The 17,230-nt window shown below is 34.5% G+C and overlaps 1 protein-coding gene across 4 annotated transcripts in view; it reads right to left on the bottom strand.

The window, feature by feature from the left end:
- Positions 1-17,230, bottom strand: part of NECTIN3 (nectin cell adhesion molecule 3) — a 123,938-nt gene that overhangs the window by 84,151 nt on the left and 22,557 nt on the right. For 3 of the 4 annotated variants that reach the window (XR_013557905.1, XM_060640080.3, XM_078452982.2), the window contains exon 2: positions 683-1,024. The exons of the other annotated variant lie outside the window; for it this stretch is intronic. Coding sequence is in view for 2 of the 3 variants with exons in the window: in XM_060640080.3 (XP_060496063.2) it covers positions 683-1,024 (342 nt within the window). In the remaining variant the exon portion in view is untranslated. The remainder of the gene's footprint in view (positions 1-682; positions 1,025-17,230) is intronic. 4 annotated transcript variants of the gene reach the window in all.

Raw genomic sequence — 17,230 nt, 5'->3', positions numbered from 1 at the left:
GATGCAGAGAAAAAATCTGTTAAAGGAGTACTATTCTGGGTGGAAATGGCTCAGGTTGCTATTACTCTTTAATCCTTATTCTGTTATTCCAAAAGTATAAACCAGTATTTCCAAACTAGTGTCCTTTCACTGTAAGTGGTTAATAAGCTCATTTTAAATTCCACCATAGATTCTAACAGTTATCAGAAAAAGGCAGAAGATTGTTCATTACAATCAACAGCCCAAGATTCCAACAGCTATGAAATCCACAGGAGCAGAAATAAAATTTGATTTCAGAAACAAACATGAGGTGTATCAATGAGCTCTAAGACAATGGACATTTAAATAAATGGAAAAGCTTATTTAAAGATGGTAATTTAAAGTTTGAAAATTTGAGAACACTGAAAATATCAAAAACACTCAACACTTAGTATCATACATAAAAAATAATCTTTCATGAAGAAAGGAAAATAGCTAAGAACCACACAGAATCACATAAATGGGTAGGGTAGATACAGACAAAATTTTGTTTAAATTGAGAGGCTAGAATTACAGGATTTTAAGACAGAACTTGAAAAATCATATTTGAATTATTTAGAAACTATATATATATATATATATTTTCAATCATTTTAAATTCTTGAAATATTTTTATTATAATCCTTGCTACTACCACCAAAATATGTAATTCAAGCATACCTACCTAATACAGTTACGGTTGTAGAGGACTGAGCATTTCCAAGCGGGAATGTAACAGCTTTGCATATGTACTTTCCAGAATCAGAGAATCCTATGTTATGTAGAGTAATTGTAGCATCATTAAGTGAATAGTTTTTAAACAAGACTCTTCCCTGATATTCTCCTTGAACAGAGAATCCATACTGAGGATGATGAACTGCAACAGTCTGTGAACTTTTGCCATGGATCTTCTCCCATGAAATTTGTGTTATAGTTTCATTTACTTCAATTAAACACTTCAATGAAACATTCTTTCCCCATACTGCTGTGACATGTGGCTCCACAATAATTGGCCCAGCTAAGGCACCTATGGGGGAAAAAAATAGTTCTTAAAATGGAAATAAGTTATACTACCATCTGATCATTCTCCTCCCACCTCCTTCCTGTTTCCCTCTGTCTCTCCCACTTCCCCTTCTACAGGTGCTCACATGCCCATGAGCACGTGCACGCGCGCACACGTGTTTATGAATAAATAACAGGAAAGACTCAAAAGAGGTAGATGTTTTCAGGGCTGAATGTTAAATCCAAAGAGTGACTCTCAAATAAATCAAATACCCGCCAGTATGGCTGTAGTGGAAGGAAAAAGTGCTAGATTGGGCCAAGAATAAGTTTGGAAGATCAGTTCCCAGGCAAGCCTTCGGATGAGATCCCAGCCCTATTTGTTAGTTAGCAATAGATAACTACTACATGCAGGATCTGTTGAACCAAATATAATACCAAAGTGTCTTCCTCTAGAGGGTCCCTCTATCAAAAATATCTATAAAAAACTTAAGATAAACTAACTACCAGAAAACATTCGTTAAAACAACATTTATATAAATATGAAATCAATTTTTTCCATTTCATGAATGAAGAAAAAAAATTCCACAAGCAAAAGTTAAAAAAAAAACACATCAAACTTTTCCCCTATAATGCTGATTTCCTTCCTGAAAGCAATGAACCAAATCTAAATTATTTTAAGAGAAATAAGACTAATATTTACGAAAACGAAACTCAAGCAAGATGCTGCTCGTTGACAAGTATATTTGAACATATATACAAGCCCTTGGAGAGCTTATAACTCACATGTCTCCTGACAAAATAAATATTCAAATTCAGAAGTAAACCAATGTAAACACTCAAACATGGAAACTGGATAAACAATATATTATATAAATAGTATCTTTAAAATGTAGAGCTATGTCCGATTAATATTTTTAAATGAATCTAAAAATGTAGAGGGTATCACCTAAAATATAACCACAAAAAATGTGTTTTAAACATGTTCCAACAGTTCTAAACAACAACAAAAACTTTACACAATATTATTTCCATGAGCCCTTTAAGGGAGGAAAAAAAAACTCATAAATAAATAAGTAAAATATAAGTAAAGAGACAGGCAAGCTGTATCATCCAAACCTAAATGAATAAAAACAAATAATAAAGAAACAAGAGAGCAAACTGTGTCATCCAAGAGATGACTGAAGGTATTAAAAAAAAGGACTGACATTTCTCAGTGACTATACGTTAACAGCTATAGAAGAAAAAGGTTTTATTTAACCACTGCCCCCAAAAAGTATCAAGTCTCCCAAATTTATTGTGCTCTATCATGCTTTCAAGTATAGATAATTTCTAAGCTTTTAAAATTAAGCCAAGACATATAAAGTATTATAATGTATTTCAGCAAGCTATCATTAGCCTAGTACTAAACCAGAAAATATATAAATAAAAGAGCAATTTATGAATATTAAAAATTTCACATAATATTATGAAATAATACCCATCTTTCTATTAAAAAAAAAAGACACAATGACCAAGTAGGATATTCCAAGAATGTAAGGATATTTTTAAACTATTTACAACACTGAAAGCTCACATTGACTTTCTCATTTGATGCTGAAAAGGCATTCGATAAAATTTAACGTTCATTATCTGATTAAAAAAAGAATCTAACAACCAAGAAAAGGATTAATAATAAAATGGATTTTTCTTAAATCAGTGGCCATCATTACACTAAAATAGAAGAAGGCCTGCTACTAAAAAAAGATGAAGACAAAATGGCACAGTATCATTACCACTATTCATTGGAAATCCCAGTGCAATGAGGTAAAAAAAAAAAAAAAGAAGAAGAAGAAGAAGAAGGCCAAATAAAGGGCTAGTAGAATCATATGGGTGCATATAAACACGCAAAATGTATAAAAATTATACAACATGGTATAAGAGGTGATAACCATTACAAATTTATTGTAGAAAATGACAATATTTGCAAACATTAACATTCCAAACACCCATGAATAAAGGTATAAAGAACCTATAAATCTGAGCAAATGATATGAATAAATGTAAGATATGTCATCTTCCTATAGGAAAACAATACTACTTGGACATCCTATCTCCCCATACTAACAAACAAATTCAATGCAATTAGTGAAAACTAATAAAAATTCTTGAAACTGGACTAGGGAACAGCTAAGAAGTATTTCAAAAACAACGGCCCAATAGGAGGGAGGAGAAATACTAAAGTAAAATAATAAAAATACTAAATAAACACTAGATAAAAATACTAAAGTAAAAATAAAAAATACTATTAGTATCTGAAAATAATTTAAAGTACACAAATGCATATACATACATATACTGAATATATATATATATATATATACACACATATATACAACTTAAAATACAGAAACTGCATATACACACACACACACACACACACACACACACACACACACACACACACACATATATAACGGTATTGGTATATAACCAAGTATTTTCTATGAGTAGATAAAGAATGAGTCAAGATGCTAATAAGAGCTAATTACTAGGAAACAGAACCCTGCTTCACACTGAACACAAACACACATGCACGTGCCACCACACACACACACACACACACACACACACACACACACTGTAAGAAACAGCTACATATAACTTCATATATACTGACAATAACTGTATATTCTGGCACATAATGTTAGTTACTCTTAGGAAGTGGGATACTGAGGATTAAGGAAAGAACTATCAGTTTTTACTTTTTGTTCCTCTTTGATGTCAAAATCATGTATAATAAGCAATGCTCATAATAAAAGCAAATTAAAAATAAAAATAAACAGAATTATATCCTCCTGAGGTGAAAGTAAAGAAGAGATAGGGTAAGGGAAATGTTACAGACTGAGTATTTGCACTTTTCAAAGTTTTTATATTACAGTCCTAATCTCTAAAGTGATAATATCTGTAGATGGGGCCCTTGTGTGGTAATCAAGTTTATAGGAGGTCATGAAGGTATAGCTCCTATGGTGACATTAATGTCCTTATAAGAAAAAGAAGAGAGTTCTCTCTCTTTCCACCATGTGAGCACAAATCAAGAAGGTGGCTGTCTACATACAAGTCAGGAAAGAGTCCTCACCAAGAACGGAATCTGCACCTTGGTCTTGTACTTCTCAGCCTCCAAAACTGTGAAAAATAAGTATTTGCTGTTTAAGCCACCCAGTCCATAGTGTTTTCTTATAGCAATCTGACCTAAGACATCAAGTATCAGAACAACCTGGGAAGGACAGTGCTAATCATATCTCCTTACAGCCTGTAAGAACTATGGCCTAATTGAGCCATCATTACTAAAGGGAGTATTTGGAGACAGGAAAAAGAAAAAATGAATCCACCGAATCAAAAACATATTTTCAATATTTAAGTATATTCTACAATATTTAAATAGGGAAAGCCACTCTCAGAATAAAAGAATGAAAAACCATCTAGAAAAAAAGGATGATAGATTTGATCAGAAAAACTAACCCCCTAGGGAACAAAGAGCTTGGTACATTAAACAAAAAACAAAAAACAAACAAAAAAACCCACTACAAATGGCTATTTTAGTAAGTGCTTAATTTTTTTAAGTTTGTTTGTTTGTTTGTTTAGAGAACACCAGCAGGGAAGGGCAGAGAGAGCAAGGCAGGCAGAGGATCCAAAGCAGATTCCGTGCTAACAGCAAAGAGCCTGTTGTGGGGCTTGAACTCACGAACCGTGAGATCATGACCTGAGCTGAAGTCGTCAGATGCTTAACCAACTGAGCCACCCAGGAGCCCACAGTAAGTGTTTAATTTTACTCTAAGTATTAATATAACTACCAGGTTTTTATTTTTCACCTTTTGTTTTAATATCTAGGAGAAAATGACCAATTCTTACTTTCCAATTTTTCTGCAAAATTTTTCTGAGTAGTTTTTGCTTGCTATAAAAAAGTAAACTTTGGCACAGTTTTCTGTTGCTTCAACTCTTAAACCTCTGAGCAAGGCTTTATATTACCCTGTAAGTATTGGTAATTTGGCTCTCCCCTAGATTCCACAAGCTTCTAATGATGTATCTCCTTTTTTGTGTTTGAGTTAGCCAGAGTTAGTTTCTATTGCCTGCAAAAAAGTATCTAATATATTTCCAATCCTAGACTAAACCCAAAAGTTAAAAACCACTTCTAAGTAAGATTTTCCTCCACAGAATCTTAAAACTGTAGAGAAACAGATTCTCCACTGTGGTTCTTATACCAAAGTCACTGAATGCCTCACTTCTCAAGGTCTCCCAAACATTAAACCTCCCTCCTCCCCCACTTTCCCACATGAAGTGGAGTTTGACAAGAAAGCAGAGGTGTGTCCTAGAGATATACAAATGTTGATTTCTAAAGACCTAAATTATTTGAAGTTTTTTAATAAAGTTCTTTATTAAGAGTGATGTAAGTCTGGAATATAAAGAGGCTAAGGAACAGCAAAGAATTGAACCTTTCATATCTGGCAAGACCCTGCCTGACACTGTCGTATGGTGTTCCTGATTACTGCACACTCTAGAGGCCAAAGAAAAACAAAATACCATTTGTAGCATTGACTAATTAATTAAATTGGATTTATTGATCTTTCAGAGAGAAAAAGAGAGAAATCGGTGTTTTCCTCCTACCTGTAGCTCCCATGAAAACACTAGAACCATGAAAATAAAACTGGATTTTTCATGTATATTTGAATAGTCAGTCAAGATTTAGAGTGTAATGAGGATGCAAATCATTTGGAAATATTTTTTAAAAAGTCTGTGACAGAAAAAGAAAATATGATTCATGTCCTATAACTTCTATGGGTTATTTAAAAGCAAAAAGTGACTTGATGTTCATATTAGAGATCATATTAAAGTATCTGAAACAGAAATATAAAGTGACCACAGTTCACTTTCCTACCTCTCCCACTCCCAACAATGAACCAAAAAGTAATAGAAGTTATCACAAATCTATCTTTAATACTACCTTTAAAAAATGTTTTTAATTAAGTTTTTATTTTGAGAGAGAGAAAGAGAGAGAACAAGTGGGGGAGGAACAGAGAGAGAGACAGAGAGAGAGAGAAAGAAAGAGAGAATCCCTCTGTCAGTGCAGTCTGCAGGGATCAAACTCATGAACCAGAGATCATGACCTAAGCAGAAATCCAGTCAGATGCCCCAATACTACCTTTTTTAATACTGTGATACTATTTTTTGTTATCACATCTCATTTCTCAACCTATGGAAATGGCAGGTATCTTGTCCATTTTAGGTCCCAGGATCTTCTAAATGTTACTTATCATCTACAAAATAGGTATATGCAAATATTCTCTAAATCAATTGTTTATTATACTCTATGTTCAACTACAAACAATACTTCCAAAAAGGTATGGATCCTTTCAGACTCCTCAGAATTTAGAATAATTTTTTTAAAGCAACAACTGAAGTACACATTTTTAAGAAACTAACAGAGGTATTCTCAACAATTTCAGCATACTTAAAGTTTAGATGAATCAGATTTATCACTACTACATTCAATAATTAATCTGAATTGTTTTAAAGTAATAAATGTTTAAGCCACATCAGCCTTGAAAATGTAACAAAAAATTCTTTTCTATAAAATACCCAAACAACACTCAAAACAGTAATAAGCATAGAAAAATGAAGTTAATTAAATAATAGAATGTAAAATCTATGAATAACTGCAAATTCTAATACTATTAGAATATGAAAGAATCTCTAGCTTCGTGTCATGTTTTAACTAGAAAGAGTAACTCTGGGATCACGGGAGGTCCTATATCCTAAGGACAAACCGGATGAGAAAACCCAGGACATGTATTTATCAGTATGAATTAGGTATGTACTTTTGTGTCAGGCACTGTTCTAAGTACTGGAAATAGTAGTGAAGAGATGTCCCTGTCTTTATGAAGTTTAAATTCTAACTGGAGAAAAAGAATTAAAATAAGATATCAGATAATAAGAACCAAGGAGGAAAATAAAGGAAAGTAACAGTGATTACTTTAGGGTACCATCATTGCCTTTTCTTGATGCAGGAGAGAAGATGGGGTTTGAATCAGGATAATCAAAGTGGTAGTGTTAAGCAGAGTTAAGCACAATTCTGGATATACTGTATTGTGAAAGAAAAACAAACAGGATTCCTGGTGGAAAAAAACACTGGGCCTAAGAGAAATAGAAAGGCCAAAAGTAGTCTATAGTTATGGCCTGAGCAAGTGAAATGATAGAGCTGACATTTACCAAAATGAGATTAGCAAGTGTAGCATTTTTAAGGGTCTGAGGTAGAGAGGAGTTCAGAACTGCAGTTTTGGACTTGCCTATTTCACCCATGGTGCATTCAAACACTTAAACGTTTGGAAGTTGAGTAGAATTCAAAAAAGAAGATGACAGAGTGTAGTCAGGGAAGAAGAAAAAGCACCTCGAAGAATCTTGCACCATAAGTAAACCAAGTACCTAGAAAAGGGAGAGTGATCAATTATTCCAAATACTACCAGTCAGCCAAACAAGAAGGACTAGTAAGTAACCAATGAATTTAGCAACTGTCTTAGTGAGTGGGGAGGATAAAAGCCTGACTGGTATAGATTTATAAGAGCATAGAGACTTCTGCCTATAACCAAGGAAAAGTAAGAAGATTTACCCTCTTGCTTGAAACAACCATTTCAAGACAATGATCAACAGGCAACAAAGAATATTGATCCTGAGAGACAGTAAACATACAAGGTAAGCCCAATAACTGGTCTCGTTTTACCACCTGGAGTGAATCTCAAGGCCTCAACGCCTTGAGAGAATCTAACAACCAATCTCCCTGAGTTCTATCCAACACTGTACAATCAAGGAAGAAAAAGAAACAAAAGGCATCTAGATTAGAAAAGAATAAAATAAAAATGTATTTGGAGAAAACAATCATCTGTGTGGAAAATTTGATAGATTCTCTACAAGAAAGCTACTATAACAAGGGCATTAAGCAGGGACAGTAGTCCTTACATAGCACTTAATATCAATATACAAAAATCCATTTTATTTCCATGTATTAGCATTGAAAAAATTGGGCATGGGGTGGGGAGGGATTTAAAACACTGCTGTTTAAAATAACATCAAGAAAAAACAAGAAATGGGGATAAATCTGACAGAAGTTATGAAAAACCCACAGTTAAAACTACAGAATTTGCTAAGAGAAATTAAAGACCTAAATAAATGGAAAGATAAACTTTTCTCACAGAAGACTTAATATTCTTATAACATTAATTCTTTCTAAATTGAGCTACAGATTAAACACAATCCCAATCAAAATACAATCAGATTTTTTTAAACTTGACAAGTTCTTTTTCTCAAAATTCACATGGACATGCAAATGTAATTTTTGTACTTTAGATTGGCAAATATTTTTTAGGTATGTTACCAAAAGCACAATTAGTGAGTTTCATCAAAAATTTTCTACTCTTCAAAATATACTCTTAAGACAAGCCACTTAATGCGGAAAAAAACTTTGCAAAACATATTTGATAAAGGATTTATATCTGACAAAGAACCTGAATTCAAAACACTTATAAAGACCTCTGAAAACTTCATAAAAAGAAAACAAGCCAATTTAAAAAATGAGGCAAAGATCTGAAGAGACACATCACCGAACAGCATATGAATAAGTGCTCAACATCATTAGGGACATGCAAGTTAAGACCACAGTAAGATACCACTACCCATCCATTAGAGTGGCAAAAATTAAAAAGACTGAGAATGTGGAAGAAGTGGAACCCTCCCTCATTGCTGGTTGAACTGCAAAATGGTACAACCACACTGCAAGACACCAGCAGGTTCTTAAAGTTCAACAGACAAGCACCATATCATCCACCCATTTCACTCCTATGTCTATACTCACTAGATAAAAAACTGTGTCTGTACATAGACTTGTACACAAATGTTCACAGCAACTTTATTCATAAGAGCCAAAAACTGGAACCAACCCAAATGTCCACCAACAAGAGAATGAATAAACAAATTGTGGTATAGTCATATGCATATATGTATACATTAATAGATATGTATGTACTAACACATATGTATATACTAATACATATGTATTAGTATACACATACTATTCAGCAATAAAAAGAAATACCCACAACTAGGAAGAGAAGGGATCGTCCTCAACTTGATAAAGAACAATTATTTTTAAAAACCCTACAGCTAGGGGCGCCTGAGTGGCTCAGTCGGTTAAGCATGTGACTTCGGCTCAGGTCATAATCTCACAGTCCATGAGTTCGAGCCCCGCGTCGGGCTCTGTGCTGACAGCTCAGAGCCTGGAGCCTGCTTCGGATTCTGTGTCTCCCTTTCTCTAACCCTCCCCTATTCATGCTCTATCTCTCTCTGTCTCAAAAATAAACATTAAAAAAAGTTAAAGAAAATAAAAAATAAAAATAAAAACCCTACAGCTAATATCATACTTACGTTGAGAAACTAAAAGCTTTCCCAATAAGATCAGGAACAAGGCAAGGATGCCTCTCTGTTGTACCTTTACAACATTATACTAGAAATTCCAGCTAATGTAAGAAGAAAAGGAAATAAAATGTATCCTGATTGGGAAAGAAGAAATAAAACTTTGTTCACAGATATGATTTTGTACTGTAGAAAATCAGAACTGACCAAAAACTCTTCAAGCTAGTAAGTGGTTACAGCAAAGGTGCAGGATACAATCACTTTCCTATATGCCAGCAATGAAAAGTAAAATTTCACATTAAAAACACAGTATCATTTACATTAGCACCCCAAAAATGAAACATTTGGGTATAAATGTTAACAAAATATGTACAAGATCCATGTGAGGAAAATTGCAAAACTAATCAAAGGTATCAAAGAAGAACTACTAAACGTAAACATATTCCATGTTAATGGGTAGGAAGACTCAATATTGTCAAGATGTCAGTTCTTCCCAACATTACCTATAGATTCAACATAATCCCAGGCAAAATCCCAGCAAGTTACTTTGTAGATATTAAACTGATCCTAACACTATATGGAGAAACAAAAGACCCAGAATAGCCAACAAAATATCGAAAAAGAAGAACAAAGTCACAGGACGAACACCACATGACTTCAAGACTTAGTATAAAACTACACTAACCAAGACAGTGTGGCACTGGTGAAAGAATAGACAAATAGATCAACAGAACAGAGACCCCAGAAATAAATTCATACGACTCTAATCAATAGATTCTGACAAATGAGCAAAGGCAATATACCAGAGCAAAGAGAATTATTTTCAACAAATGGTATTGGAACACCTGGACATCCACATGCAAAAATAAGAATCTAGACCAACTTTATACACTTCACAAAAATTAACTCAAAATGGATCACAAACCTAAATGTAAAATGCAAAACTATAAAATTTCTAGAAGATAACACAGGAAAAAACCTAGATTATGTTGGGGATGGTGATGACTTTTTAGACACAACACCAAAGACATGATCCAAGAAAGATAATGGAGACAAGCTAGACATGATCAAAGTTAAAATTTCTGCTCTGCAAAAGACACTATCAAGAGAATGAGAAGACAAGCCACAGACTGGAAGAAAGTGTTGGTAAAAGACATTTATACTAAGGGGCCAATATCCAAAACACCCAAAGAACGTTTAAAACTCAATAATAAGAAAAAAAAAACCCAACTGAAAAATGGGAAAAAGACCTTAACAGACATCTTACCAAAGAAGATATACAGATGGCAAAAAAGCATATGAAAAGATGCTCAATATCATGTCATTAAAGAACTGCAAATTAAAACAATTAGATACCATTACACACCTATTAGAATGGCTAAACTCCAAACACTGGCAATACCAAATGCTCACAAGGATATGGAGCAACAGGAGCTACCATTCCTTACTGGTGGAAATGAAAACTGATACAGCCACTATGGAAGACAGTTTGGCAGTTTCTTACAAAACTAGATACACTCTTACATTACAAACCATCAATTGTGTTCCATTGTATTTACCCAAACAAACAGAAAACTTACATCTACACAGAAATCTACACGTGGGTGTTTATGGCAGTTTTATTGAGAATTGCCAAAAACTTGTCAACACAACCACTGTGTCCTTCAGTAGGTGAATGAATCAACTGTGGTACAAACAATGGAGTATCATTCAGTGCTAAAGAGAAATGAGGTATAAGCCATGAAAAGACATGGAGGAACCTTAAATGTATTATTGTCAGGTTAAAAAAGCCAATCTGTAAAAGCTACATACTGAATAATTACAATTATATGATATTTTGGAAAAGGCTAAATTATGGAGACAGTAAAAAGATTAGTGGTTGCCAAGGGTTGGGAGAGGAGGGGGAAATGAACAGGTATAATATTGAGAATTTTAAGGGCAGTGAAACTAACTCTGCATAATACTATGATGGTGGATCCATGTGATACATTTGCCAAAACCCACGGAACGTACAATACTAAGAGTGAACCCTAATGAAAACTATGGCCTTTGGGTGATGATGATGCAGTGTCAATGTAGGTTCATCAACTGTAACAAATGTATCACTCTGGTAGAAGATGCTGGTAGGGACTACTGGGGGGAAGGGTGATGAGAGTACACATGGGAACTCTCTGTACAATCCACTCAATTTTGCTATGAACTAAAACTGCTCTAAAAAAGTGAAGTCCCGGGGTGCCTGGGTGGCTCAGTCGGTCAAGCGCCCAACTCTTGATTTCAGTTCAGGTCAGGTCATGATCTCATGGTGCATGGATTCGAGCCCCGCAACAGGCTCTGTGCTGACAGCGTGGAGGCTGCTTGGGATTCTGTGTCTCCCTCTCTCTCTGTTCTTCCCCCACACTCACTCATTCTCTCTCTTAAAAGTAAATAATACATTAAAAATAAATAAAGTCTATTAAAAATTTTATTTTTTAACGTTTATTCATTTTTGAGACAGAATGAGAGCGGGGGAGAGGCAGAGAGAGACAGGGAGAGAGACACAGAATCTGAAGCAGGATCCAGGCTCTGATCTGTCAGCATAGAGCCTGACATAGGGCTCAAATTCACAAACCGTGAGATTATGACCTGGGCCAAAGTCAGACATTTAACCAACTTAGCACCCAGGTGCCCCTATTAAAAAATTTTAAAAGGAATATTTATATAACCAAATACAATAAAAGGAAATAAACTGATAACATGCAAAACATGGATAAATTTCAAAACAATTATGCTGAAAGAAGATAGAAAAAATACATAAAGTATAATTCCATTTATATAAAACTCTAGAAAACGCAAACTACAGTGACAGAAAGCAGATAGGTGCTGGCTTAGGGGAAGGGGGACAGGAAGAGATGAGATGGATGATTTATAGATGACACAATATAACATTTCACTATCTTCACTGTAGTGACGATTCAACAGGCATACATCTTTGTTAAAACTTACCAAATTGTACACCTCAAGTAGGTGCAGCATATTATAGGTCACTTATACCCTATGAAGCTGTTTTATATAAAAATGAGAATAGAAGACAAACTGGAGAACATTTAGTATATAAAGAACTCTTGAGATGATTTTTACTATAAAGAGAGACAACAGCTCAAGAAAGATTATATATCAGGGAGAGTCTTTTTTAAATGGGAGCTATTATAGCATATATTTATGCTGACTGAAATGACTGAAAAACAAAATTTATGAGACAAAAGAGACCGGTTAAAGTGATATCTTTGAGGAAAAGGGACTGTGGGACAGGACTGAGGGATACCAGTAGGCATCCATCGTGCATCAGTTGTAGCTGCCAGAGTCTACCCTTACAGATTGGTAGGTATGGTGGTTAAAGTTCTTTTCTGACTTCTTACGTTTGTTCTTTAAAAAGAAAGGATTGCATGTGAGGATAAGAGATGATGTCTAGAGACTTAAGAAGATAGAAGTGTGAAAACAGCTATGGGAAAGAGCAGATGGAATGAAGCAAAAGTACTCAAAGTGTGACCCTTGAGAGTCTCCAAGTCTTTTCCAGGGAGTTAATACAATCAAAACTATGTTCACACTCATTCTATAATGTTATCTTTTTCATTCTGTTCTGCCATGAGTATACAATGGATATTCTAGAGGCTACATATGATATTCAGCAGGTTAAATGCAGAAGCAGGTATGAAAATCCAGTTGTTATTAAGACAGATGTTAAAGACATTTGCAAAATAACGAACTATACCACTCTTACCACTAATTTTTTACAGAAAATACTTACTTTTGGGGGTGGCTAAGGGGCTCAGTCAGTTAAAAGTCCAACTCTTGACTTCAGCTCAGGTGATGGTGTCAGCTCTGTGCTGACAGCGTGGAGCCTTTTGGGATTCTCTCAGTCTTTCTCTCTCAAAATAAATAAATTTTAAAAATACTAATTTTTCATAAAAGTATTTGTTGACATGTAGTGACTATTTTTTAAAGTTTTAAAATGTTTGTTTATTTTTGAGAGAGAGAAAGACACAGAATCCAAAGCAGGCTCCAGGCTCTGAGCTGTCAGCACAGAGCCCGACACAAAGCTTGTGTCACAAACCACAAGATCATGACCCGAGCCAGTCGGAGGCTTGAATGACTGAACCACCCAGGCATTCCTGTAATGACTATTTTTGAAGGAATTAAAGCATTTAAAAATTACTCAGTTTTAATATTTAACCAAGTAAGTATTGACAGATAAGATCCACACTAACAAAAGCTTGCGATAGTCATCAATAATTTTTTAAGAGTATAAAAAAGAACCACTCATTAGGAAAATGTGGTAGTTCCAAGAACTACCTGCAGTTACTACCTTTGAATTATGATGACGTTAATCAGCATTCACTTGCCTGAGTAGAGGCATGGAATGGGCAAACTGTAAGATTTAACCCAGGTTGAGAGTTTTACCAGGCTAGCACAAATAAAAGATGAGCAAGGGTTTGATGGCAAAGAAGTGATTTCAATGATAGACTACAGACTGTCAGCTGGTCAAGAAGGGAAGAAAAAGAATAGAATGAAAGGATTATAGAAACCAATGTAGCTAAAGAATTACTGGAACTGAAGTACTAAATAAAGTGAGGTGGATAATGTTAGGCAGTGGGGAAGTCAATTTCTCTGACCTCAGTTTTCACATTTATGAAATGTCTCATCCCTTTACAGTTGTATAGTCCTAAAAATTGTCTGTTTTTACATACCATTTTATTGGACTTTTAATTTTATTGTTTCATTTGATCCCCACACTCCATCCCTCCCCCCTAAAAAGCATACTATGAGGTAAGATAGGTAATTTTTGTTTCCATATGACAAATCAAGAATCAAAAGGGTTATTAAAAAAACTTAACCTGGGTCATACAAATAGTAAGAGACAGTGCCATCTGCCATAGCGGAATCAGGGAAAGCTCTGCAATAGGTAGAATTTAAGCTCTGCCTTGAAGACTTAAAGATTTTCATAGGCTGGGAAGACCAATGCAAGCTAATCAAAGATCCAGCATGAGGCCAAAATACAGAACGTAAGACTGGAGGGAAGGTTGAATTCAAAATGAGTAAAGGGCAGTAATCGGAAATGACACAGTAGAGAAATAGAACTAATAATGCTTTGGCACAATGTTTAACAATTCCTAGAATCACACCGTCCCAGCCACTACCCACAAGTGGCTATTTAAATTTAAATTAATTGAAATTAAATAAAAGTTTAAATTCTGGTTTTCATTTACACTAGCCATATTTCAAATGCTCAATTGCCATACATGGCTAGTAACTATGCTACTCAAGAGTACAGCTGAATAACATTTGTTTCACGGCAGAAAAGTCTTAGATAGTGCAGTTCCAGAATGGAAGTTTAATATAAGTTAACTTCTAACTAGTTAGATTACTGTAATAATGATTTACACATAATCAAACATAGGGAATAACAGGTGCAAGAGATAGCAAACTTCTACTCTACTATTTCTATATATTAACACTAAATATAAATTTTATCCCACTGTATCATATCATCTTATCTTCACATAGTAACTTCAGCCTTTACAAAATGCTGTAAAATGTTGTTTCCACCATCTATTCTCAATCACTACCTTTAAATTTCAAATAAAGAAAATATCTTGATTTAACCAATCAACATAAATACAGCTTCTCTTTAGTTTATGCTTAAAAGCACAAATTCCTTTGTATTTTGAGAACAGAAGCACAAAATCTTAGATCAGGAAGAAAACGTATAGGAATCTGATCTAATCTCATTTTTATAGAGACATTTGAGGTGATCTGCCCTTAAATAGCTAGTGGCAAAAGACAAACAAGAAGAAAGCTTCTGGCTTCAAAAAGTAATCCTGGCAACTCTACCATGCTGAGGTACGTTATAAATAAATTTTAGTATCTATAAGTATATTAGTGAAGACATTCAAAAGCTCAGTGATTTTCAAATTAAAAGGTGGAGGGGCTGGGCCGGGCGCTGGAGTTTTAAGTCAGCACTACTCCGACCAGAAGTGGAGTAGTGGGAGAATGGATTTTCATAACAATTACTAAAAATTTGCTCTTTCAATCCCATTACAACCTGTGAAATTGTGGCAACTTTTAAAAACTAATGAAATTATGAGTTTTAATCCTAATAACATTTATTACCCCAAATACTATAGTAATTATCTTAGGCTTTACTGTTATTCGAGCAGTAAAATCTATAATCAATAACTAGCAATTTTCAAATGAAAGAATTGTTTAACCATACTAATGAATTTATTTCCGATCCTTTAATTTACTTTAAGCTTATTATAAGTGATACACAAAAAACAGAAGCCCTATGAATATGTACTCTCAGATTTTTTCACATTGTAAAAAAACAGGTGCTTCAAAGATAGTGATTATCAATTCTCATAAATGACAGCCTTCTATAATGACCCATGTAAAAATTTATACACATTCATATGACATGCATTAATAATCCAAAAATCTCAAATTTACTGTTGTAAATAAAAGAGGCATCTCTAAACAAGTACATGGAGTTTATGGTTTAGTAGTACACTACTTCTGAGACCTAAGAATGAGACTTAAATTGTGAATGATAACAGGGTGGAATGAAAAAGCAAGAACTTTGGAGTCAGACTAACCTAGATTCAAGACAGGCATCTAAATTTTACCAGTGTGACCCTGGGTACTCAACCTGTTTTAACACCTATAAAATGGGACTATCATCACCTAATTAACAAGGTTTCAGTAATTTTTTTTTAAAAATTCAAACATGGGAGTGTGCACTAACCCCCAAAGGAAGAACGGCTAGAATTGTTTGAGGTCCAGTTAGAGCTAACACCTAATTCTATAGCAGCACCAATCTGCATGGTTATATGATTTTTTTTCTCTCCAAGCATCACTAGTAGCTGAAAGGTAAGAATAAAAAATCTCTAGAGCTGTACTTGAATTAGAGTTAAGATTTTACAAGGTGAAAGTTAGGTAAGGGAAAGAAAGGTAAGTGAAAAACACTGCAGCAAAGGATTAGATATTACAAGTCTAGGTTGAAAAAATGAGTGAGCTAATATGGACCAAAATACAGCAGGTATGGCACATAGTAAGAACTCAAGTATTTACTGAGTTTCATTCACTGAATACTAAGTTCTGGTACTATCATGTATAGCCTGAGATTTCCAAGAGCTGAGAATCTAGAAGAGAAAATAATGCTTCTAAGGCAATGGATGGTACGGGTAGAGTGACCATATAATTTGTTAGCCAAGCCAAAACACATTTTTTTGAGTGAAAAGGAAGTGAAGGAGCATTATTGATAATTATGTCAGAATAACAGTTGCCTAGACATTCTGAGACAAAATGGGATACATCCGCTTTTAAGAGTGCCAAAGTATGTTGACTTGGGAGAAGGAATGAGTAATGTTTGTACAGTGAGAAAACCCCCTCTAAAAAGTAAAATTTTCAGGGCACCTGGGTGGCTCAGTTAGTTGAGCGTCAAATTCTTGATTTTGGCTCAGGTCATGAGCCCAGAGTCATGGGATCAAGTACCAAGATGGGCTACATCATTGAGTGTGGACCTGCTTAAGTTATTCTCATTCTCTCTCCCCCCACCCCCCCCCCATCTACCCCTCTCCCCAACTCTGCTCACGCTCTCTAAAATTAAAAAAAAAAAAGACTGCTAAGTCTGAACTAGTGATTCTGATTTTATTTCTGTAAATTTGTATAGGAGTAATGGAATAAGCTGGATTTTAGGCAAGATAAGTTTTTCCAATCAGAGAAAAAAGCACTACAGAAAAGAGAACAACAGTAAAGAGAT

Source organism: Panthera onca, chromosome C2 (genome assembly GCF_046562875.1).
Source record: "Panthera onca isolate mPanOnc1 chromosome C2, mPanOnc1 haplotype 2, whole genome shotgun sequence".
In the NCBI taxonomy this organism is placed as follows: Eukaryota; Metazoa; Chordata; class Mammalia; order Carnivora; family Felidae; genus Panthera; species Panthera onca.
This window is presented reverse-complemented; position numbering and strand designations above follow the sequence as displayed.